The 19,237-nt window shown below is 42.0% G+C and overlaps 1 protein-coding gene across 1 annotated transcript in view; it reads right to left on the bottom strand.

Moving 5' to 3' along the window:
- Positions 1-3,221: 3,221 nt before the first annotated feature.
- The window catches only part of LOC114686723 (putative killer cell immunoglobulin-like receptor like protein KIR3DP1), a 30,863-nt gene continuing 14,847 nt past the window's right edge, over positions 3,222-19,237 (bottom strand). The window contains exons 7-10 of the mRNA XM_037199666.1: positions 8,240-8,399; positions 7,771-8,055; positions 7,346-7,648; positions 3,222-4,378 (exon numbers count right to left, since the gene is read on the bottom strand). Coding sequence (XP_037055561.1) covers positions 4,242-4,378; positions 7,346-7,648; positions 7,771-8,055; positions 8,240-8,399 — 885 coding nt within the window. The 3' untranslated portion in view covers positions 3,222-4,241. The remainder of the gene's footprint in view (positions 4,379-7,345; positions 7,649-7,770; positions 8,056-8,239; positions 8,400-19,237) is intronic.

The following is a 19,237-nucleotide window of genomic DNA, read 5'->3' as shown; positions in this document are numbered from 1 at the left end:
TATCTAAATCTCTTATCCCTCACTCCTCAAGAGTTCCTTGGGGAAAAGAGTGGGAGAGGGTCCCCCACAGCCATGAACATCAACTCAGATCCTGGCTGCCGTAGGGCCACAGACCCAGACATGGCCCTTGGCAGCTTCTCCAGCCTGAATGACATCCTGGCCCTGTGGGGCAGTACAGACCACTCAGATCGACATGGCCCCAGTAGCAGCATGGACCTCAGACACCCACATGGCCACAGGTTGCAGCCTAGACCCCAGTCATCCATGTAGTCTTTGGTGGCAATGTGGGCCATGGACATCAACACAGACCCTGACTGCAGTAGGACCACCGACCCAGACATGATCCTTAGCAGCAGCCCAGGTCCAGATGTCACTATGGCCCTAGGTGGCAGTACAAGCTACTCAGATCTGCGTGGCTCCAGTAGCAGTGTGGTCCTTGGACTCCAGCATGGCTCCAGGTGGTAGCCCAGACCCCTGGCATCAACATGGCCTTTGACGGTATCAGAAACCATGGACATGAACACAAGACCCTGACTGCTGTAGGGCCATGGACCCAGGCATGGCCCTCAACTGCAGCCTGGACCCAGATGTCAGCATGGCACCTTGTGGCAGCATAAGCCACTCAGCTCTATATGGACCAGGCTGCAGAATGACCCCCAGAGCCTCACCTGGCCTCAGGTCATGGCCCAGACTCTGGGACTTTGCATGACCTTTGGTAGTAACAGGGGCCAGGGACATCAACAAATACTCAGGCTGTGGCAGGGTCACAGTTTTTCTGGATTTCTTTTTTTTAATGATATATTTTATTTACTTTTATTTTCATGTGCATTGGTGTTTTGTCTGCATGTATGTCTGTATGAGGTGTTGGATCCCCTGGAACTGGAGCTACAGACAGTTGTGAGCTGCCATGAGGAATGCTGAGAGTTCAACCCAGGTTCTCTGGAAGAGCAGCCAGTGCTCTTAACCACTGAGCCATCTCTCTGGCCTCTAAAAATTTTTAAAGATTTATTTTATGTATATGGTGCTCTATCTGCATGTATGCTTACATGCCAGAATAGGGCATCAGATCCCATTATAGATGGCTATGAATCACTATGTGGTTGCTGGGAATTGAGCCTAGCACCTCTGAGAAGAACTGCCAATGCTCTTAACTGCTGATCCATCTCTCCAGCCCCCTTTAAAGATTTATTTATTTATTTATTTATTTATTTATTTATTTATTTATTTATTTATTTAATGTATAAGAGTGCTCTAACTACATAGTCAACTTTAAGTCAGAAGAGGGCACCATGTGGTTGATAGGAATAGAACTCAGGACATCTGGAAGAACTGCAAATGTTCTTAAACACTCTCCATCCCCTTTTCTGGATTTCTTTAATCAATTTATTCATTTCTTCTTTAAGGACCTCTATCATCCTCATACAGGAGGTTTTAAGGTCTTTTTCTTATGCTTCAACTATGTTGGAATTTTTAGGATATGATGTGATAGGATTACTGGGCTCTATTGGAGACATTTTTCTCTGGCTGTTATTGATTGTGTTTTTAGGCTGGTGTCTGTGCATCTGGAATTGGGATGACTATAGGTCTAGGTGCTGCTTTGTGGATTTGTCTTTTTTTGGATGATTGTTTGTGTCTTGGTTTTGTTTTCCCTCTTGATTTTCAGACAGTGTACTGACTGTGTGTTGCCTAGTAGGAATTTTTCTTTAGACCTGATTGATAGTTGTGACCACTGGGTGTTCCAGATCAAATGTGCTCCTCAGTATTGGGAGTTGATGTTTAAGAATGGGGATAGGCTAAGTGTTTGAAAGTGGTCACATGATGAATCAGAGCAGAATGTTCAACCAGGATTTGCTTATTTGTCTCCTTAGAATGGGAGGAGACATTGAATACAGTTCACCCCAGAGGTTCTGCTACAAAGGTGGGGGTGAGACTGTAGGGATTTGATCTGGAGAGGCAGAAAGATGGATGTGGCTCTGCCTTCAGCATGCTCGTTGTCCTGGCAGGAGAGGTCTCAGGGTTAGCAGGGAATGCATGCTGGAGTTGGAGGCTGAGACAAAGCAATGAGTTGGGAAAGGGGAGTTAGAAGGGGAAGTTCTGTGTGATCCACAGGAGATGGAAATGGGGAGACAATAAAGCAAAGCCTGCCACAGGTGTTCTACAGAAGAGCTGGAAATGAGACTGGGGACTGGACCTGGGGAAACGAAGGGAGGCAAGAACATCTGTAGGCAACCTACCTGGTTTTCTAAAAGGCATGGCCTGTGGGCTAGCAGGGGGTGCCTACTGTAGTTGGGGGCTGCTATAAAGCAACAAATGGGGAAGGAAATTAGAAGGGGGAAATATGTGGGACCCACAGGAAATATGGGCAGAGAGTGAGGAATGATGAAGCCAGTGCTCTGTTGCAAAGCCAGGGATGAGGCTGAGGGATTGCATCTGGAGGAGAGAAGAGAGTGGTGAAGGTCTTCAGCTGACTTTCCTGTTTCCCTGGACTGCTCAACTGGTGTGTTCACAGGGAGGCTGTCCATTAACTTTAAATTTAGTTTCAGACAAGTCCTTAGGGCAAGAGCAGAAGGCAGACATATCATGTGCCAAAATATAACAGGAATGGCCTCTAGCTAGGTTGCTGTTAAAAGTCTTTGCTTCCATCTGAAATATCTTCAGCTAGGCCTCCAGAGTCTGTTTGCTTTCACCACTGTCTTCCAGCGCTCCCACTAAGATAGTCAATTAAGCCTTGCTTACAGTATTCTGTAGTGGGTAGCTGTTCCAGCTTTGACCTGGAAGTACTACCTCCATTGAGGCTTCCAGTAACTGTCACACCTACCTGCCCCTGAGGCAGGGCTGAGATGGGAGTCCTTAAGATCTGAGATCTGAATGTGTCTGCCCTTTTGGTTCCTGGTGATCCTGGATACTGGATGGTAGACTGAGCGGAGTTCTCCAGAGAACCCAGCTGGATTGCACCTCATCTCTCCCAGATCCTGTAACCAACCCCTTTACTATCTGTAAGTTACCCCCTAAAATAAACCTCCTTTTTAACTATGTGGAGTTGCCTTAATAAATCCCCCAGTAGTATTCAACCTCTTTTGCATTCCAAAATCATAAAGTCTTCTACATTCCTCTAAAAAGGAGCAAGGTCAGGTTTTTCACAGCAATATCCCACTCTTGGTACCAACTTCTATAATATTTACTTTTCTATTGCTATGACAAAACATCATGACTAAAGCAACTTGTAGAACAAGTAGTTTATTTGCATTTGAAGTTCCAAAGGATGAGTCCATGATGACAGAGTGAAGGCATGGTAGCAGCAAAAGAAAGCTGACAGCTCGCATCTTGAATCACAAGCACAAGAAGGAAAGAGTTGTTCTGTGGCAAGACTTTTCCTGGGAGACACAGCATGCACAGTAGACACTACTCACTCTAGAAAGGGAGGACATGACAGACCGAAGTATGGCTACCACTAAAGTCCAATTTGGTGAACCAATGAGTTCTGTTAAGATTACTTACAGGAGCAGAAATGACTCCAAGTCATCTGCATCACCAAATTTTGCCCCAGCATGGGTGACAACTCACAAAGGGCATATTACACAGCCTTCAGGCAAGCTAAACAGGCTGGAGAGTATCCTTTCCAAGTAATGCTGGTCTAAACATCCGCTAGGCAGCTCAGCTGTGTTTTTGATTTATTTTGTTTATTATTCCTGGTAGCTGCTCTGTTCTCAGATTCTTCTTTGCAGCTTACCTTGTCTAACTGACTCTCACCAGCTCTTCTTGTTAACTCTTAGGAAGAAGGGGCCTAGTGAATCTGGTCACTTTCAGGGCCTTCCTGGGGCTATTTTGAGTTGCTTGCCTTCTGACTTAAGATTTTCTGCAGGATGGATTATGGAGGAAATGGATACACAACAGTGAGCTAGAAATGATGAGAGTCTTTAAACATTCAGTTACACAATTCCTCCAACAAGACCACACCTCCTAAGTCTCTCCAAACAGCATCACCAAATGAGGACCAAACATTCAAATGCCTAAGACTATGGAGGCCAACTCAGTCAAGTCACCACACTGTCCCAGTTGAATGGGTGTGGAGTTCTTTTCACAGATCTCTCTGACATTTGCCTGCACCCAAATATGATGTTCTCTTTGGAGCACTCAACAGTGTGCTCCAAAGAAAATTTGTGCCACAAATTTTCTTCCATGATTTTTCTCTACTTGGTAGATTCATCTCCAAGTCTCTACCATATTAAGAGATGCACTATTCACCTACACTCTGCATCTTGAGGACTTCTCTGGCTCTTTTGAGCTTCAAACAGTAGAATCCCAAGAACAACCAGAATCAAGCCAGCCACAGCCATCCTGATGAGATTCTCCACTGTGTGATCTTGTGAGTGTGAATCTGGGAATTTGGACAAATAAGACAACAAAATCAGTACAGTCCCAAACTGAAAACCACATGGAATAGACACTTATATCAATAAGAGTCAATACTATACTGGAGTCAATAGCTTTTTATTTATATTTATTATTAATAACTATAATGCCATGAAAATCATTCTGTTTCAATTATTAAATTAGTTGAATAATTCATTGATATTTCCATGAGTATATATATTTATCAACAACTTAAAATATTTTATACATTATTATTACATAGTATATTCATTAATAATATACAGCACAAGCTGAGAATATAGTTCAGTCACTAAAGTGATTAATGCACAATCATGAGAAATAGACTACTTGGAGTTAAAGGCTTAGGTAGAGATAGAGGGTTGGCAAAGAACAGGGTAAGGGTTATGTTAACCTAACTAAGATATAGAAGACATCCTAATAAAATCTATTAGTTTGTATATATTTAAAGGGGAGTTTAAACAGAAGCATTCTGCATGGGTTGACAATGATTGCTTCTAGAAAGTATGGGTTATTAAGTAAAAATACTATTGCAAGGTACAGAATACCTCCTTATGTGTTATTTGTCAGGGACACCCAAGAAGTACCCAATACAGGAGCCATTGCTCTTTGTTGTCTATTATAACTACTGTATGTGCCTCTCGCTAAAGATATCACTCATTTATGTAGGAGTACACAGAGAAAGCAACCTCAGACTGACTAGAAAGCTCTCTCCCTGCTGACTCGCTTAGATACTTCCATAAAGAGTTATACAGATTGCAGGGTGAGAAATGACATTAATGGTCCTATCAAGCTCTAGACCCCACATGCTATAATAGTGTCCTCTTTGGTAAGATGCCTACAGGTACATTATTGACATGGCAGTTATGTGTGTAACCAGCTTTCTAATTGGACATAAGGCCTGATCCATAAGAAGGATCCAATGCATGATACTGTAAACATAGACAAAAGCCCATAATAGGGAGATTATAGGCCCTAGGTGTGGGAAACTCGCTGTTGTTGTTTTGATAAATGGTCATACTGTCAAACTGCATTCTAAGTGTATACATCTATAACCACAGATCTGTGCTGCTCCTAACTTTGGTGAGAGATGCATCTTTCTTCAGTGGGTGGTGGTTAAGGTAGAGACTACTAGATGGTCAAAGCCTCATTTTTAACTATGAGTGCTCAGCTCTGGTAAAGGAACATCCTTTATCAACCTCCTCACAAGACTCAGGGAACATCATAGAAAAGGGGGTGGAAAGAATATAAGAAGCAGTAGACAGAGAAAAGAGCTGTGAAATGCTTATTCTGGTATTGCATCAACTGTCACACATATCAACTCACAGAAACTGTGGTTATCTACATGAGACCTGCACAAAATTAAAATTAACCCAATCAAAAATCTAGCATATATGGGGAAGGGACCCTCAAAGCTTTACACCTAGCTCGGGATCTATTGGCATTGATGGCTGCTGAGGGTGATAGAGTCAATCCCCTTTGCAGATGTGACAACTGATAGGTTGACCAAGCCCTAGTGGGTAGTCCCATATACTTACACTGATGGACTAGTAATAATAATTTTTAAAAGAAGACATGAAATTGGGATGGAGGTGAGGTGGGGAAACTAGGGAGAGTTGAAGGGAGGTAGCAGAAGAAGAAGAATATTATTACAATACATTTTATAGACATATGAAAGTTTAAAGAATAAACAAGACCTACAGAAGATCAAGCCAGCCAAATTTCTGGCACATATGGGTACATCATACCTAGGTACCTTGCCTTACTACTGAGGAGTTATTGGAAGCTAGTAGAGGATAGGGGAGGGAGAAACATTCTCTTTTGAATGTGTGGCCAGTAGTGGATTTTTCCATGCTCTAGTAGATCCACACCTATGAATACATAGGCAGCACTAACTGAACTGGGGGTTATAAAAAATACATGGAGTTCAGAGTGGGGTGTATGAGGAGGGTTGGAGGGGCGAAGTATAGGAGTAAATATAATCACATTTCACTAAAAATACATATGAAAGTAAAAATAAATTAAAATGTTCAGATATTTAAAAACAACCCTACAAAACAAAGAATATATGTAAAAAACAAAGACAACAAAATCTGTGCATGGTGGTTGGCCCCTGTAATTCCAACACTGGGGAGGCAGAGACAGGCTGATTCCTGGTCCTCACTGGCTGACCAGCCTTGCCTACTTGGCGAGCTCCACACCAGGTGAGACTCTGTCTCAAAAACCAAGGTGTATGGCTCCTGAGTCTCTATGTCTGTTTTATATAACTCTACACTAGGCATGCCTCCTCTGCCTACTGTTCTCACTCATTTTCACTTCAAAAACTCCAGTCTTTCTGTCTCTCATCTTTCCTAAGACCTCATCCGTCATCCTAGTCATGATGATATGGGCTCTCCTGCATGGTCTTTGAAGAATATGAGTCTCTTACAGGACCAAGGATCCACACCTGTGTTTAGGATATTCAGAGGCCATTGGTAAATGGCCATATGGAGGACATAGTATATCCACAGCTTGTGTATTGATTAATGTGGAAGCTGCTTGCAGGAACCAACGTGACATCAGCCTGAGAGAGCTAGGCCCAGGCTGCTGGGAAGGGCAAGATGGGATGTAGTGTTTGCCATCATCTGATAGAACAAATCTATCATAATGACTGTCACTGTGACATTGGAGGGTCAGGGGTCTTTCTAAGTGCCCAGATATATCCCTGCTGGGTCAAAATGGGGGCCTTCCTAGAGAAGTCTCAGAGAGAAGATGAGCCGGGTATTAAGGATATATTTCATGCCAAACAACTTCCTCTCCCATCCACCTTTTCTTGCAAGTCTTGCTATGTCTCTACATCAAGACCCCTGAGCATCTCTCAACTGTCTTTCAGCTTTATTGTACTCATCTGGAATAGAGATCATGCAAAGAATTTATGGGCTTCAAATAAATGTCAAAGATGGGATTGCCTCACCTGAAAGGAGGAGCTGCAGGGTCTCACTGGGTACTGACCACATCTGGGAGGTGCTCTTGTAGTATCCATAGCACCTGAAGGCCCATCTGTGTTTGGAAGTCACTGGTCCCACAGGAAACAGGGCCAGAAAATGTCCATTGGGGTGTTTCTGTGAGTTCTGAGTCCAGGACACATTCTTTTCTCCTTCCTTAGTAAGGATGTAACTTCCATATCCCTGATGTGAGCTACACTGGATGGTGACAATCTTTCCTGAGGTTACCAGAGAGCTTGGCAGAGCTGAGATATTGGGCTTGCTGTAGAATCCTAAAAGAGGAGACAAGCATTCCACATTTTCTAAAGACTGGACTGTGAGAAGGAGATGCCATGAGATCAAAATCCCTTACTCAGGGCATAACCTGAGCTTGGGACCCTTGCGAGTCCCTTACCTGTCACCACCAGCTCTAGGGCGTTGCTCTGTTCTGATAAGCCAGCAGGGCTGTAATAGTAGCAGTGGTATCGTCCTGCGTGGTACTCTGTCGTGAATGGAATGGAGAAGTTGGCCTTGTTCCCAGGCTCAAACACAGTCTGTGGCTTCAAGGATTTTGAACCTTCCTTTTTATACAGATAGTACACCTGGGCTTCCTCAGTCCCAAAACACCAGATAGTAACAGACTGTCCCTTGGTGACCACGGAGTCTGGCTCAGCCCAGATGGTGGGTATGGGGAATTGTCCTGCAAGAAAATCAAATGCTGTGTCACAGGGTATTCCTTTCTTAAATTCTACCTCTGAGCCCCAGGGTCTTGAAGCATCACCATAATCACCCCACACCTGCTGTTGTCCATTTCCAGGGCACAGGAGTGGTTTTCTTATTTCAGTGTGGAAACAGCCTCTGGTAAGGTGTGGGGAATGACTCACCTGCCATCGTTGTGGTTCTGGGTTCCAGACTCAGCCCTGAAAAAGATTTCTCTGTGAGATTTTCTCCATGAAGCTTGAGAAGATCCTCTCCTCTACAAAGCCATCCAAGGCCATGGGATCTCCTGATGAGCCACAGCTTACTTATGGCCTGAGGTCCCTCCTAGAATTAGGTGTTCCCTCCACCCTTCAAATCTCACCAAGATGAAACAGCACTATCAAAGTAGAGATCATGATGTCTCCTTCCAGGGATCCCGGCTGTGCTGACTGATGAGACTACAGAAACTGTCAGGACAGATCAACATAGAGGGCAACGCGAAAGACACTGTGCTCTGTGTCGTGGGCTGTCACATCAAAAAGAGGAAGTCTTGTGCAACTGGCTCACTGGTAGAATGCTTGCCTAGCAAGGACAAAGTCCGAGATTGCATACACAGCACTGGAAATGAAAATAAGAGGAAGTGTCCTCCTCAAGAGTGAGTATGCTATTTTCACAAGACTGTGGCTAAGCTGGGCACAATGTCTACTGAGGACATTAGAGAGAATAAACGGGGCCTTACTCTGCTGCAGTTCTTTTCCTCTCCAAGTCCAGTAAATAGCTTCAAATATACCTCATGTCTTCCTGAGAAATGACTCCCAGGTGAGTGTGACTGAGGACTAAGAGCTGATGATCCTCTTTACTGAAGTTTTCTCTGACATCTGTTCATGCCCAGGTTCCTCCCTCTATAATAGTCTTGTGTTTAAGAATTTAAGAAACCATGGGGTTTTCTCTCTACCATGTTCATATCTACAATATCATGATGTCTCATCCTCAGTCATATCTCTAACTCTGATGATGCATTGGGGAATATGCAAACTGATGTTTCAGGGTGGGTTCAAAGCAGCAGAGACATCAAGCACCTGTATTCGTGGCTCATGTGGAGCTGCTTTTGAGATTATTACAGGATTTTTACATGCTAGATTGTGTCATCTCTCCTAAACACCTTGTAAATGTAAGAATTGTTCTTCTTCTATTCATACAATCAACTACTTTCCCCTTATCTCTCACTAATGTGAGTGTCAGTACCAGACATGAGACTCCTTGATGACACCTTTAAGTTCCTTCCTTGGACTTATGGATCTCACAAGAATGAAAACGGGTACTGTAAATGTGTGGAAGCCTTCTATGGCTTCCTATAATACAAGGAGATTTAAAAAAAGAGAGAAGTTAACACTTACTAAAATTAAATGAATTGAGTCCTTGTGACACAAGACTATTAGAGAGAGAAGAACCTGGGCATGAACAGATGGCAGGGATAACTTCAGTATGGTTGCTGAGTAAAGAGGATCATCAGCTGTTTTGAGAAGTAAAACTCATACAGAGTTCTGGGGCCCCATCTCACTCTTGAAAAATGTACATGTTCTGAAGTTTCATAGTTAAGGAAATAAGAAATCTTAAAATTTTTATGGGCTCTTTGAGAATATCATACAATGTGTTTTGATTATATCCATGCCTCACCCAGCTCTTCCTAGATCCAGCTCCTTCCCTATGTGATCAACTTTGTGTCTTTTTTATGTTTTGTTGTTTTGTTTTGTTTAAAAGAAAAACCATCAAGTTCAATTTACTCTTGGATGTGTGGCCTTCCACTGAAGCATGGTTGACTTACCAGAGGCTACACCTTTTCTCCCTTTCCCAACAGATATCAGTTATCACTATCTCCATAGATATGGATGGAAATTTCTGTCCTTCTCCCATCTCTATGCTGGGATTTGGTCTAGTTTGATCTTGCACATATAGGCACAACTGCTGTGAGTTCATGTGTGAAGTTGCCATGCCAGAGACACTGTTTCCTTGTAGATAGCCACAATCTCTGGCTCTTAGAATCTTTCCACTCCCATCTTCCATATCTATCTCTGAGTGTTGAGAGGAAGGGGAATAGCCATCAGAAATGTCAAGTCACTTATAAAGAAAGACCATTAGAAATTAGATTATTTGACAAAAATATTTAAATCAGAAGCTCCTGGAAAGATATACTCCAATATGATAAACTCCTGAAAGATTACAACTATCAACCCTGATTATTCTACCCAGCAAAACTATATATTAAATTGAAGTTATTGTAAATCTTTAAGCAAAGAAACAGATAGACATGTTACTATTTTAAGATAACCATTAGGTGGGTAATGGATGTGAAAGAATTGTAAATGACAGAAAACTATGATAAAATCCATAATGATTTGAATCTGTATGGTGTGCCCATCAGTATTCTAAGGGTGTGGAGTTCTTGTGCATCCCTAACACAATTTTAGCTATTGAATATACTTCAGTTGAGTGGGTCAAAAAGAGAACAGTTCTCTGCCTTTATCATACTGAGGAGTTTAGAAAGGTATTTCATAGTCTCGTACTGCCCCAGGAAGCTGACTTTAAAGACACAAGTGTTTTAGTGAATGGATGTGCCTGTCTGTCAGGAAGATATGGTAACCTTTGTTGAGTTCCCCTCTAAAAATGAGAGGAATTTGTGAGGAAGAAGACTACCTTCACTGACCATGAATGGCAAAAAAAAGAGGCACTGTGATGTTTCAGGCATATCAAGCCCTGTGGAAGGATTCAGCATGGTGGACAGCAAAGGTTTTTAGAAGAAATTTTGGAGTGGTAAGAGAAATAAACTAATGTGGTGACAGCAACCTAGATTAGGGCAGGAGGTGGATGGAGTGATGATACTAGTATGTGAACTTGAATCTCACTGAACATGGACAGTATTGATACCTGGAGGATAGTTCAGGATGGGATTTTTTTTTTTTTGAGTTTATGTTAAAATGAAATAGAAACATGGAGGAAATGAGAATAGCCTCTGTCCGGCTTGATCAGAGAATCTAACATAGCCACCACAGATGGTACCAGAAGGAGGTTTGGGTAGGCATTAACAGGACCTAATTTACTTGAAGAGAGAACTTAACCTTTTTGCTAATCACTCTTGTGATTTGGTTGCTGGTAATTTCCTTCTTCTTACTTCTTCATTGCTGTAAAGGCAGTGGCTTCTCTTAAATCCTCTTTATCTAAACTTCCTCATGATTTCTTTGCAATACCTCTTCTCTCCTGACCATGGAAGACACTGATGGATCAACATTGTAGATTCTGTCTCAGTGCTCAGGACACTAATACTCACTGGAAGAAATGTATTTTTCCATGTAAGGTATGAGGGATAACATTTACTAATATTCAATCTCAAACAAGTAACAGCCTCCCTCAGAGGAGGGTGAAGGGAATATACTTTCTTGCAGGAATGGTGTGAGGATCAGTCAGGCCACAAATTTGGAAGGGTTTAAATCTAGATCGCAATCCTCAGAATAATAAGTGGAAGGTTAATAAAAAAATTAATGGTGCAGGAAAAAATAATATAGAACTCTGTGAGCTAATTAAAATATTGAAAACTAGATGGAATAGACTAGCTTGCATGAGTAAATAATGCTTGTCTCAGAAGCCATCAGTTGTTAAATGAAAATATCAGCGCCAAGTGTAAAATACTTTCACTCCAATTGTTGATCAGGGAGGCTCCTGCAGCTACCAAGGCTCAGAAAACAACATCATTTGCTGACATTGCTCTGGATTGACCACTAGAAGCGGATGGTAAGACACTGTTGGTGAAGACACCATGCACTTTGGCTGAGAAGACCAAGCTGGAATGAACTGAAGCCTTCCTTCCTATTAGCCTGCTTTCATAGTACTGGAAAATGCTGTGTAGGTTCCTGGAAAAGAAAACATATCAATGATTGTACCTAGCTGTAACCTCTTGGTCTTGATGATGATGTGTTTTCTCCAAAATTAAAGGATCATAAGCATTACATTTTATTCTAATTTTACCCAGCTTTCTTTGTAGATTGACAATCAAATTGTAAACTGAATATTGGCAGTGACCTATGTGTTTATTCATTGATTTATTTGTAGAACCTTAAACAGCCATTTTTAAGTTATAATTTCTGATTCTTTACTTGTTTATGACCTTCATTTGGCAGCAGGTTTAACTGGAAAAACGTATTTTCATATAGTCCAACTATTTAGATATCTCTGAAGGTATTTGGATTCAATGTAAGTTGTTTATTATTTGTTTTATTCATCATTAAAGTGCTGGGGATCAACCACAGGCCATCTGCCAGATAAATGCTTAAGCACTGAATGATACGCCAAGCTCCTTATTCATGAGTATGTTTTCTCTGCACACAAGCTACACTATCTGTGTGATTAGTCTAGTTTAACTCAATGAACACTATTTTCTAGCTGTCTATCGCTTCTCAGATTATCTGTCTTTTATAATAAGTATCCACCTTTGTCTGTATGTTTTCCATTATGTATTCTTGTTTTTTAGCTGGTTCCTTGCCAATTTTAGTCATTATCTCCAATTTTATGCTCCCTTTTGTTCCGAGCCCCTTTCTCTCTCCTCAACCTCTGGTTCACTCTGTGTGTGTGTGTGTGTGTGTGTGTGTGTGTGTGTGTGTGTGTGTGGTGTATAGGTTTTTCTATTTTTGTTTATTTGACTCTAATTATTAGCAGTATGGTTGCTTCCACAAGGACAATAAGGAAGATGGAACCCACATCCTCCAGATAAAGGACATCAACATCAACGAGGACAAATTGTACATAAATCACAATAAAGCAGGAAGAGTCAGATTTCATCTGTTCGTTTAGCAATCTCGGGATCCCTGATGAATTACCCCAAGATAAGATAAACTCAACCCTGTAACTCAATTTAATATGTAGCAGTCCAGTTCTCATTGTAGAAAAATGAGAGTAAAGGTAAAATGGAAGCTCAGGTTTCTTCACGAGTACAGGGAGAAGCATACCACTTGCTGACTATTGTGTGCCATCACCATGTCTCTCTTTGGTACTTATACTCATTCATGACCTCTCTGTATTTCCTTTGTAGCTGCACCATTTGTTACGTTAAATGGTCTGTGCTTATGTCTCCTTTTTCAATGTCTTTCTTGATAAAACTCACCAGAAGTGTCACTCTCCCCAAGTAAACCTGCTTGTCATCATTCTTATGACCTCCCTATGTGCCCATCCATGGTCTAGAGCACCTGATCTGTGTCTTAAAGACAGTAAGGAACAGAAGTGGAGACTCTGACACATGATCTCCATGCCCAGGAGGTCACTGGAGTCTGACCATGCATAGGATCAATGACTGACAGAACCATAACATCTGTAGGTCCCAGCATGTGCAGGAGTTATGGAGATGTTGGCCAGGGAGCCCCCAGCATAAGATTCCCAAACAAAGTACAGATGGTCTGGCCTCCTTTTATTCCTCTTTCTGCAGAACCAGAATGAGGGCCTCAAACAGCATGTTTTGAACAGCATGGTAGTGTCACTGCCCCTACTGACTTCACCAGTGAGCTAGGAGGGCCAAGAGCAAGAACTTTCTTCAGACTACTAGAAATGAGCAGATTATAAATTTAGAGGAAGTTCCTCTTTACTCAGCTCAGTGTGACCTAGAAAAATAAGGGTTCTCCTCCCTCCATCTGTTCTTCTTAGTGTCTCCCTGCTCCTTTTAATATCTATGCCTCCCTCTAAACCTGATATCTTGTTTATGCTCCATTTCTCTGATGCAGAAAAGACCCGTTGCATCATGGACTTTGGTGTCTAACAAGGAACTACAGCAAGAACAAACCAGTGCCCCATGAAAACAACATTAGTACCTTATTGAGACAATGTCACTAACAACCCAGCAATCATGCATTAGGCTCCAACTCTTAAACTTGCTTGTACTCCAATATGTGAACATTGGAGAGCAATCATTCAGTCTATCATCTTATAGGGTACATTAAAATTGTATCATGTGACCTAATTATGCATAAGTCAGGTTTAGAATGTGGTTGTCATTGAAGGCTGGCTGCCCTTCCTGACATAGTACCCAATCCTTTGTACTGAATTCTCCATAACTTAAAACATTTAGGTTCATGTTTTCCTTGACTAGATACTCTGAATGAGAAACATGGGATCACTGAACAAATTTCAGGGTACAAGCTCCCTCACCTGTCACCATGATCAACCATGAGTCACTCAGTGCTATTGATTCATGAGATATTTAAGGTCAAAACTTAGACCTCTGTAGGTCCCTATGTGTGCTGTTGTTATAGAGCCCATCACAAAACTCTGTTGTGAGTTGATTGCTGCATCTGGAGGATGCATCCTGAAACAGACTGAACATTCACACTCAAGCTGGGACTAACACCAGAGAGTCATATGCTCTCCAACAAGAACATAGTAGCTCTGCCAGGAAGACAGGGAGGGATCTTATTTCAGAGAGAAGGCACACCCTTGGGGAGAAAGAAGTACAGCTGCCTCCTCCTTCCTTGTACTTAGAATATCTGATTTCCTGGTTTGTAAGAATCCTTGATAGCTGTCATAATTAGTTTTTGTTGACTTGACAGAAACCTAGACATACCTGGGAAGAGGAAATGTCAACTGAGGAATTGTCTCATCACATTGGCCTGTGGGAATGTCTATGGGTCATTTTTTTATACTGCTGATTGATGTTGGAGGATCCAACCCACTATGGATGGTGCCATCTATGACCGGGTGGCCTGGATGTATAAGAAAGCCCAATCATCATCAGAGAGGCTTCCTCTGGCAGCTGATGGGAGTAGATACATAGACCCACACCTAAACATTAGGCAGAGCTTGGAAACCCCTCGAAAGATGGGGAGGAAGTATTGTAGAAAACAAAGGGGTTGAGAACACCGGAAGAGTATGGTTCACAGAATCAACTAAACAGTGCTCACAGGGTATCAGAGACTGAAGTGGCAATCAGGGAGCCTGCATAGGTCTATGCTAGGCCCTCGGCATACACACTGTGGTTGTTTAGCTTGGGGTTTCGTTTGGACTTCTAACAGTAGGAGTGGTGGCATCTCTGACTCTTTTCACTGCTCTTGGAACCGTTTTCCTCCTCCTGGTTTGCCTCATCCAACCTTGATATGGGGGTTTGTGCCTAGCCTTATTGCATCTTGTTGTGACATATTTGGTTGATATCACTGATAGGCCTGTGCTTTTCTGAAGGGAAATGGAAGAGCAGTGGATCTGGGGGAGAAAAGAAGTAGAGACATCTATGAGAAATGGAGCCTGTAGTCAGGATGTATCATTTGAGAGAAGAATAAATAAAAAGATGTTTTTTTTTTTAAAAAAAAAAAGAAAGAAAGAAAGCAAGGTGAGCAAGCCAGGGAAGCAATAAGCAGAATTCCTCAGCCTTCTTCACTTTGGCTTCTGGCTCAAGGTTCTCTCTTTGCATTCCTGCCATGGTTTCCCTCAATGGTGGACTATAATCTGTAAATCAAAGACACCCTCTCCTCCTGCAGCTGCATTTTGGCCAATGTCTTGTCATGGCAACAGAAGCAGCTATACCATTATTATGAGTGCTCAGGGTTAAAGGATGCCATTTTCTATCCCTGAAGAATGGTATGTCTTCCCACAACAAAATTGGTGGCTGAGAATGTTGGGTAAATACTGTATAAGGGAGTAAACACATTGTGATAAAAAGAGGAAAACATGTGTGTTGAGGGTGGGGAATTTTATGTGAATGAAATAACACCAGTTAACGTGAGTAAAGCATTAAACATTAGAATCTCCGATCAGTAATTTCTGAAAATCCTGGAACATAGCGTAAGATTCTCTTGCCTCAGAATACAAGAGAATGCCACTGCAACTATCCTTTGCATTTTCTACCATCCTGAAGTGCTGGAGACCTTGAAAGCTGCATGGTACTGAGAGGTTGCTGTCTCCAGCTCTGTTTCCGTGCTTACTACCTGCACAATACCTCTTGCTCTGGGCACACAGCTCTCCTCTACTTGCTGGTGTCACTTGGATCAGTCAAAGGCAGAATGAATAAATTGGTGGAAAGTGTTCAGGGCCCTCTCTTTCCAATTGAATATAGATTCACCCACAAGGTTTCCAATACTCAACCTGCTTTCCCATGCCCTGTGCTGTCGACCACACTGTCACAGCAAAATATGGATTGCATTTTAATCCAAACTTTGGTGACAGACTCACCCACTTGTGCCCAGATCTTCTAGACCCCTTGAAATAAAGATACATTGTAAATTATCTGCTTCATATACAACCCTGCCCCTGTTTTCCTCCCATTGCCTGGTCTGTGAGCCTTGGCAGCCAGAACATGGTAGATAAGGGTTAACTCAGACATCAATGTACACCTAACTGGTGGAAGCAAGGTAACCCACTGCAGTTGTAGACAGCCTCCCAGACAAATACTTCCACTTCCATACCCCTCATTTCCACTCTAACTTATCAGAAGACACCAGAATGACAGGTGTGGGCAACATGGTACTTCCCGTGTCAGCAGAACTGACAGGAGTCAGTGCCCCAGCATAGTGTACAATGCTCAGCATATCCTCAGGGCCTGGCTAATCTGGTTTACCAGCTGACTGCAGTATTAAAAGTTGATGCCTGTAGGATCCTTTTGCCCTTTATGTGGCTAAGAAAGAAAAGGTACATTCAGAAAATTTTTATATACAGCTCTCTCTTTGCAGAATTCAGCATGGTTATAACCAAAACACATCTTTGACCCAAACTCATGTTCAATATATTTTTTTTGTTTTTATCATATTCAATGATTCATCATACATAGTGTGTACCACCTTGATTAGGTACGATTAGCATTATATAAATAATCAAATAGTGAAAACCAAAATCATCTTATGTGATAGATGCTATATTTAATTTGTCAGCATGGTGTAATTCGGAATCATCATGGGAAAAAAATCTCTTCGTATATCCGTGATAGAGTTTCTAGATGAAGTTAATTAAGGTAGGAAGTCTTTCATTTATTGGTACCCTTCCATATGCTGGCACCCCAGGTTGAATAATAAAGATGAAGGGGACTGAGTATCAACATTCATAACTCATTCTGCTTTCTAATCCAGTGTGACCAGCCACCTCAAGCTCCTACCAGCATGGCTTGCCTACATATGACAGATTATGCCTTCAAATTGTTAACTTATTTTAGCTAACTCTTCCTTTTTTACACATCTTTTGTTAGGTATTTCACCAGATAAAAGATAAAAGTAACTAATATAGAAAATTGGCTCCAGAAGTGAAGTAGTTAATGTGATAAACCTGACCATGTGGAATGGATAATGTGGCAGGAATGTGGAAGCATTTGGAAATTTGAACTAGAAAAGCCCTAGAATGCTACGCCCACAGCTGTGACACCTGTGTAGCTATAGCAAAGCATGCCGCTGCGCTGGGGCCCAGCAGCTGAAGGGTTGAGGTTGGAGCTTCCTGGAGCGGGGCCTCAGGCAGTTCCCCCAATGGTCGTCATGCAGCCTAAGGATCCCAGGGCGACAGTCCTTGTTGGCACTAGTTATGATGTTTCTCTGTATGTCTTATCTGTGTACTCTTCAGATGACTGCCCATCCAGTCCTGGTCAGCGCCAACGCGTCTGACCCAGATGGACCCCCGAGAGTGGAAACTACCCAGACCCACTCCCTTACACAGGAAGCTATGATGAATTTGGGAATAGATGGGTGAATCATGAAGGGAAGAAACAACTTTGGAGTGATTTGCCTTTTATGGAAAGGCTAGCCAGGACTAGAAAGCCTTGGTGCCTTTATAGTAAGGAAGAAAGACAGCAGATCATAGAAAATATGAAACCGGCTCTGGAATACTGGCATAGAAAAGTATATGATAAATGGAAAGATAGATGGGTGTATAATAGTGAGGAGGAAATAAATGATATTATACAAAAATATATAGAAGGGGATTATAACCCTGGCTGGTAAAAATCTGGTTCCCACAGATGTGGTCTTTGGCGAGAGACAGATTTCACAAAATTCTGAGATCATGCCCTTAAGCAACAACTGCAATGAACTCCAAGCTGCGGAAGTGATACACAGAAATAGATACTGATGTACTTTGTTATTGTTTCTTGCTGATTCTGAGTAATTGTAAAAGTTAACAGTCTGATGTAATCCCCCTGCTGAGTTCCTTGATTGTAAAAGTATATAAGCACTGATTTTGCAGAAGTAAATTTGCAGCAGCACATCAACACATTGTGTGTCTGTCTGTCATTTCCTCGCCGATTCCTGACTTCTCCTTGAGCCTTCTCCCTGGTTCTCCCTCAGTGGTGGTCTCCCTCTGGGTGGTCTGCGGCACTAGAATGCTATAAGCAGAGTTTAAAAAAATCATCTATGTGGAAGTTTGGAAGATAAAACTGTTCAGAAAATGCAGACAGTGAAGGCCTGCCTCATGATATTTCACAGGGTAATAAGAAGATTCTCAGAAATTGTGCTAGAGGCCAATCATGTGATATTTTTACAAAGATTCTGATTGCATTCTTCTGGTTCTAAGAACTTGTGTAAGGCTGAACAGAGAAGTAGGAGACTGATTTGTTTGGCAGAGTAAATTTCAAAACAGGGTAGTATTCAGGATGTGCATGGCTACTACCTGCTAATTTAACCTTGGTCTACATGAAAGACAGTAAAAAGCAAAGCAGAAAGATATAAAAATGTGCAATTTGGCAAGGAAAGAAGTGTAAGCAAGTTTAATGTTATAGACAAGGTAAGTTTGAAAGTAAATGGAATTGTTAAAGAGCTTAGCACTATAAATAGAAACTTCACCAGAACTGTAGTCAGAAGATTTCCTGTGTCCAAGCCTGCCAGCGGTTGAGACAAATCTCGCCCACTCATATACCCAGAGGCTTATATTAATTATAAGTGCTGTATGGCCATTAGCTCAGATTTATTACTGACTAGCTCTTACACTTAAATTAACCCATGATTCTTATCTATGTCTAGCCACGTGGCTTGGTACCTTTTCTCAGTTTGCCTTCACATCTTGCTTCCTCTGTGTCTGGCTGGCGACTCCTAACTCAGCCTTCCTCTTCCCAAAATTCTCCTTGTCTGCTTATCCTGCCTATACTTCCTGCCTGGCTATTGGCCAATCGGCAAATGCTTAGAGGCAGGTGGAAAATCCAAACAGATAAGACAGGAAGAGGAAGGAAAGGCAGAGGAGATGCTGCC

Source organism: Peromyscus leucopus, chromosome 1 (assembly GCF_004664715.2).
Source record: "Peromyscus leucopus breed LL Stock chromosome 1, UCI_PerLeu_2.1, whole genome shotgun sequence".
Lineage (NCBI taxonomy): Eukaryota > Metazoa > Chordata > Mammalia > Rodentia > Cricetidae > Peromyscus > Peromyscus leucopus.
The sequence above is the reverse complement of the archived record's forward strand: the minus strand, read 5'-3'. Positions and strand labels throughout refer to the sequence as shown.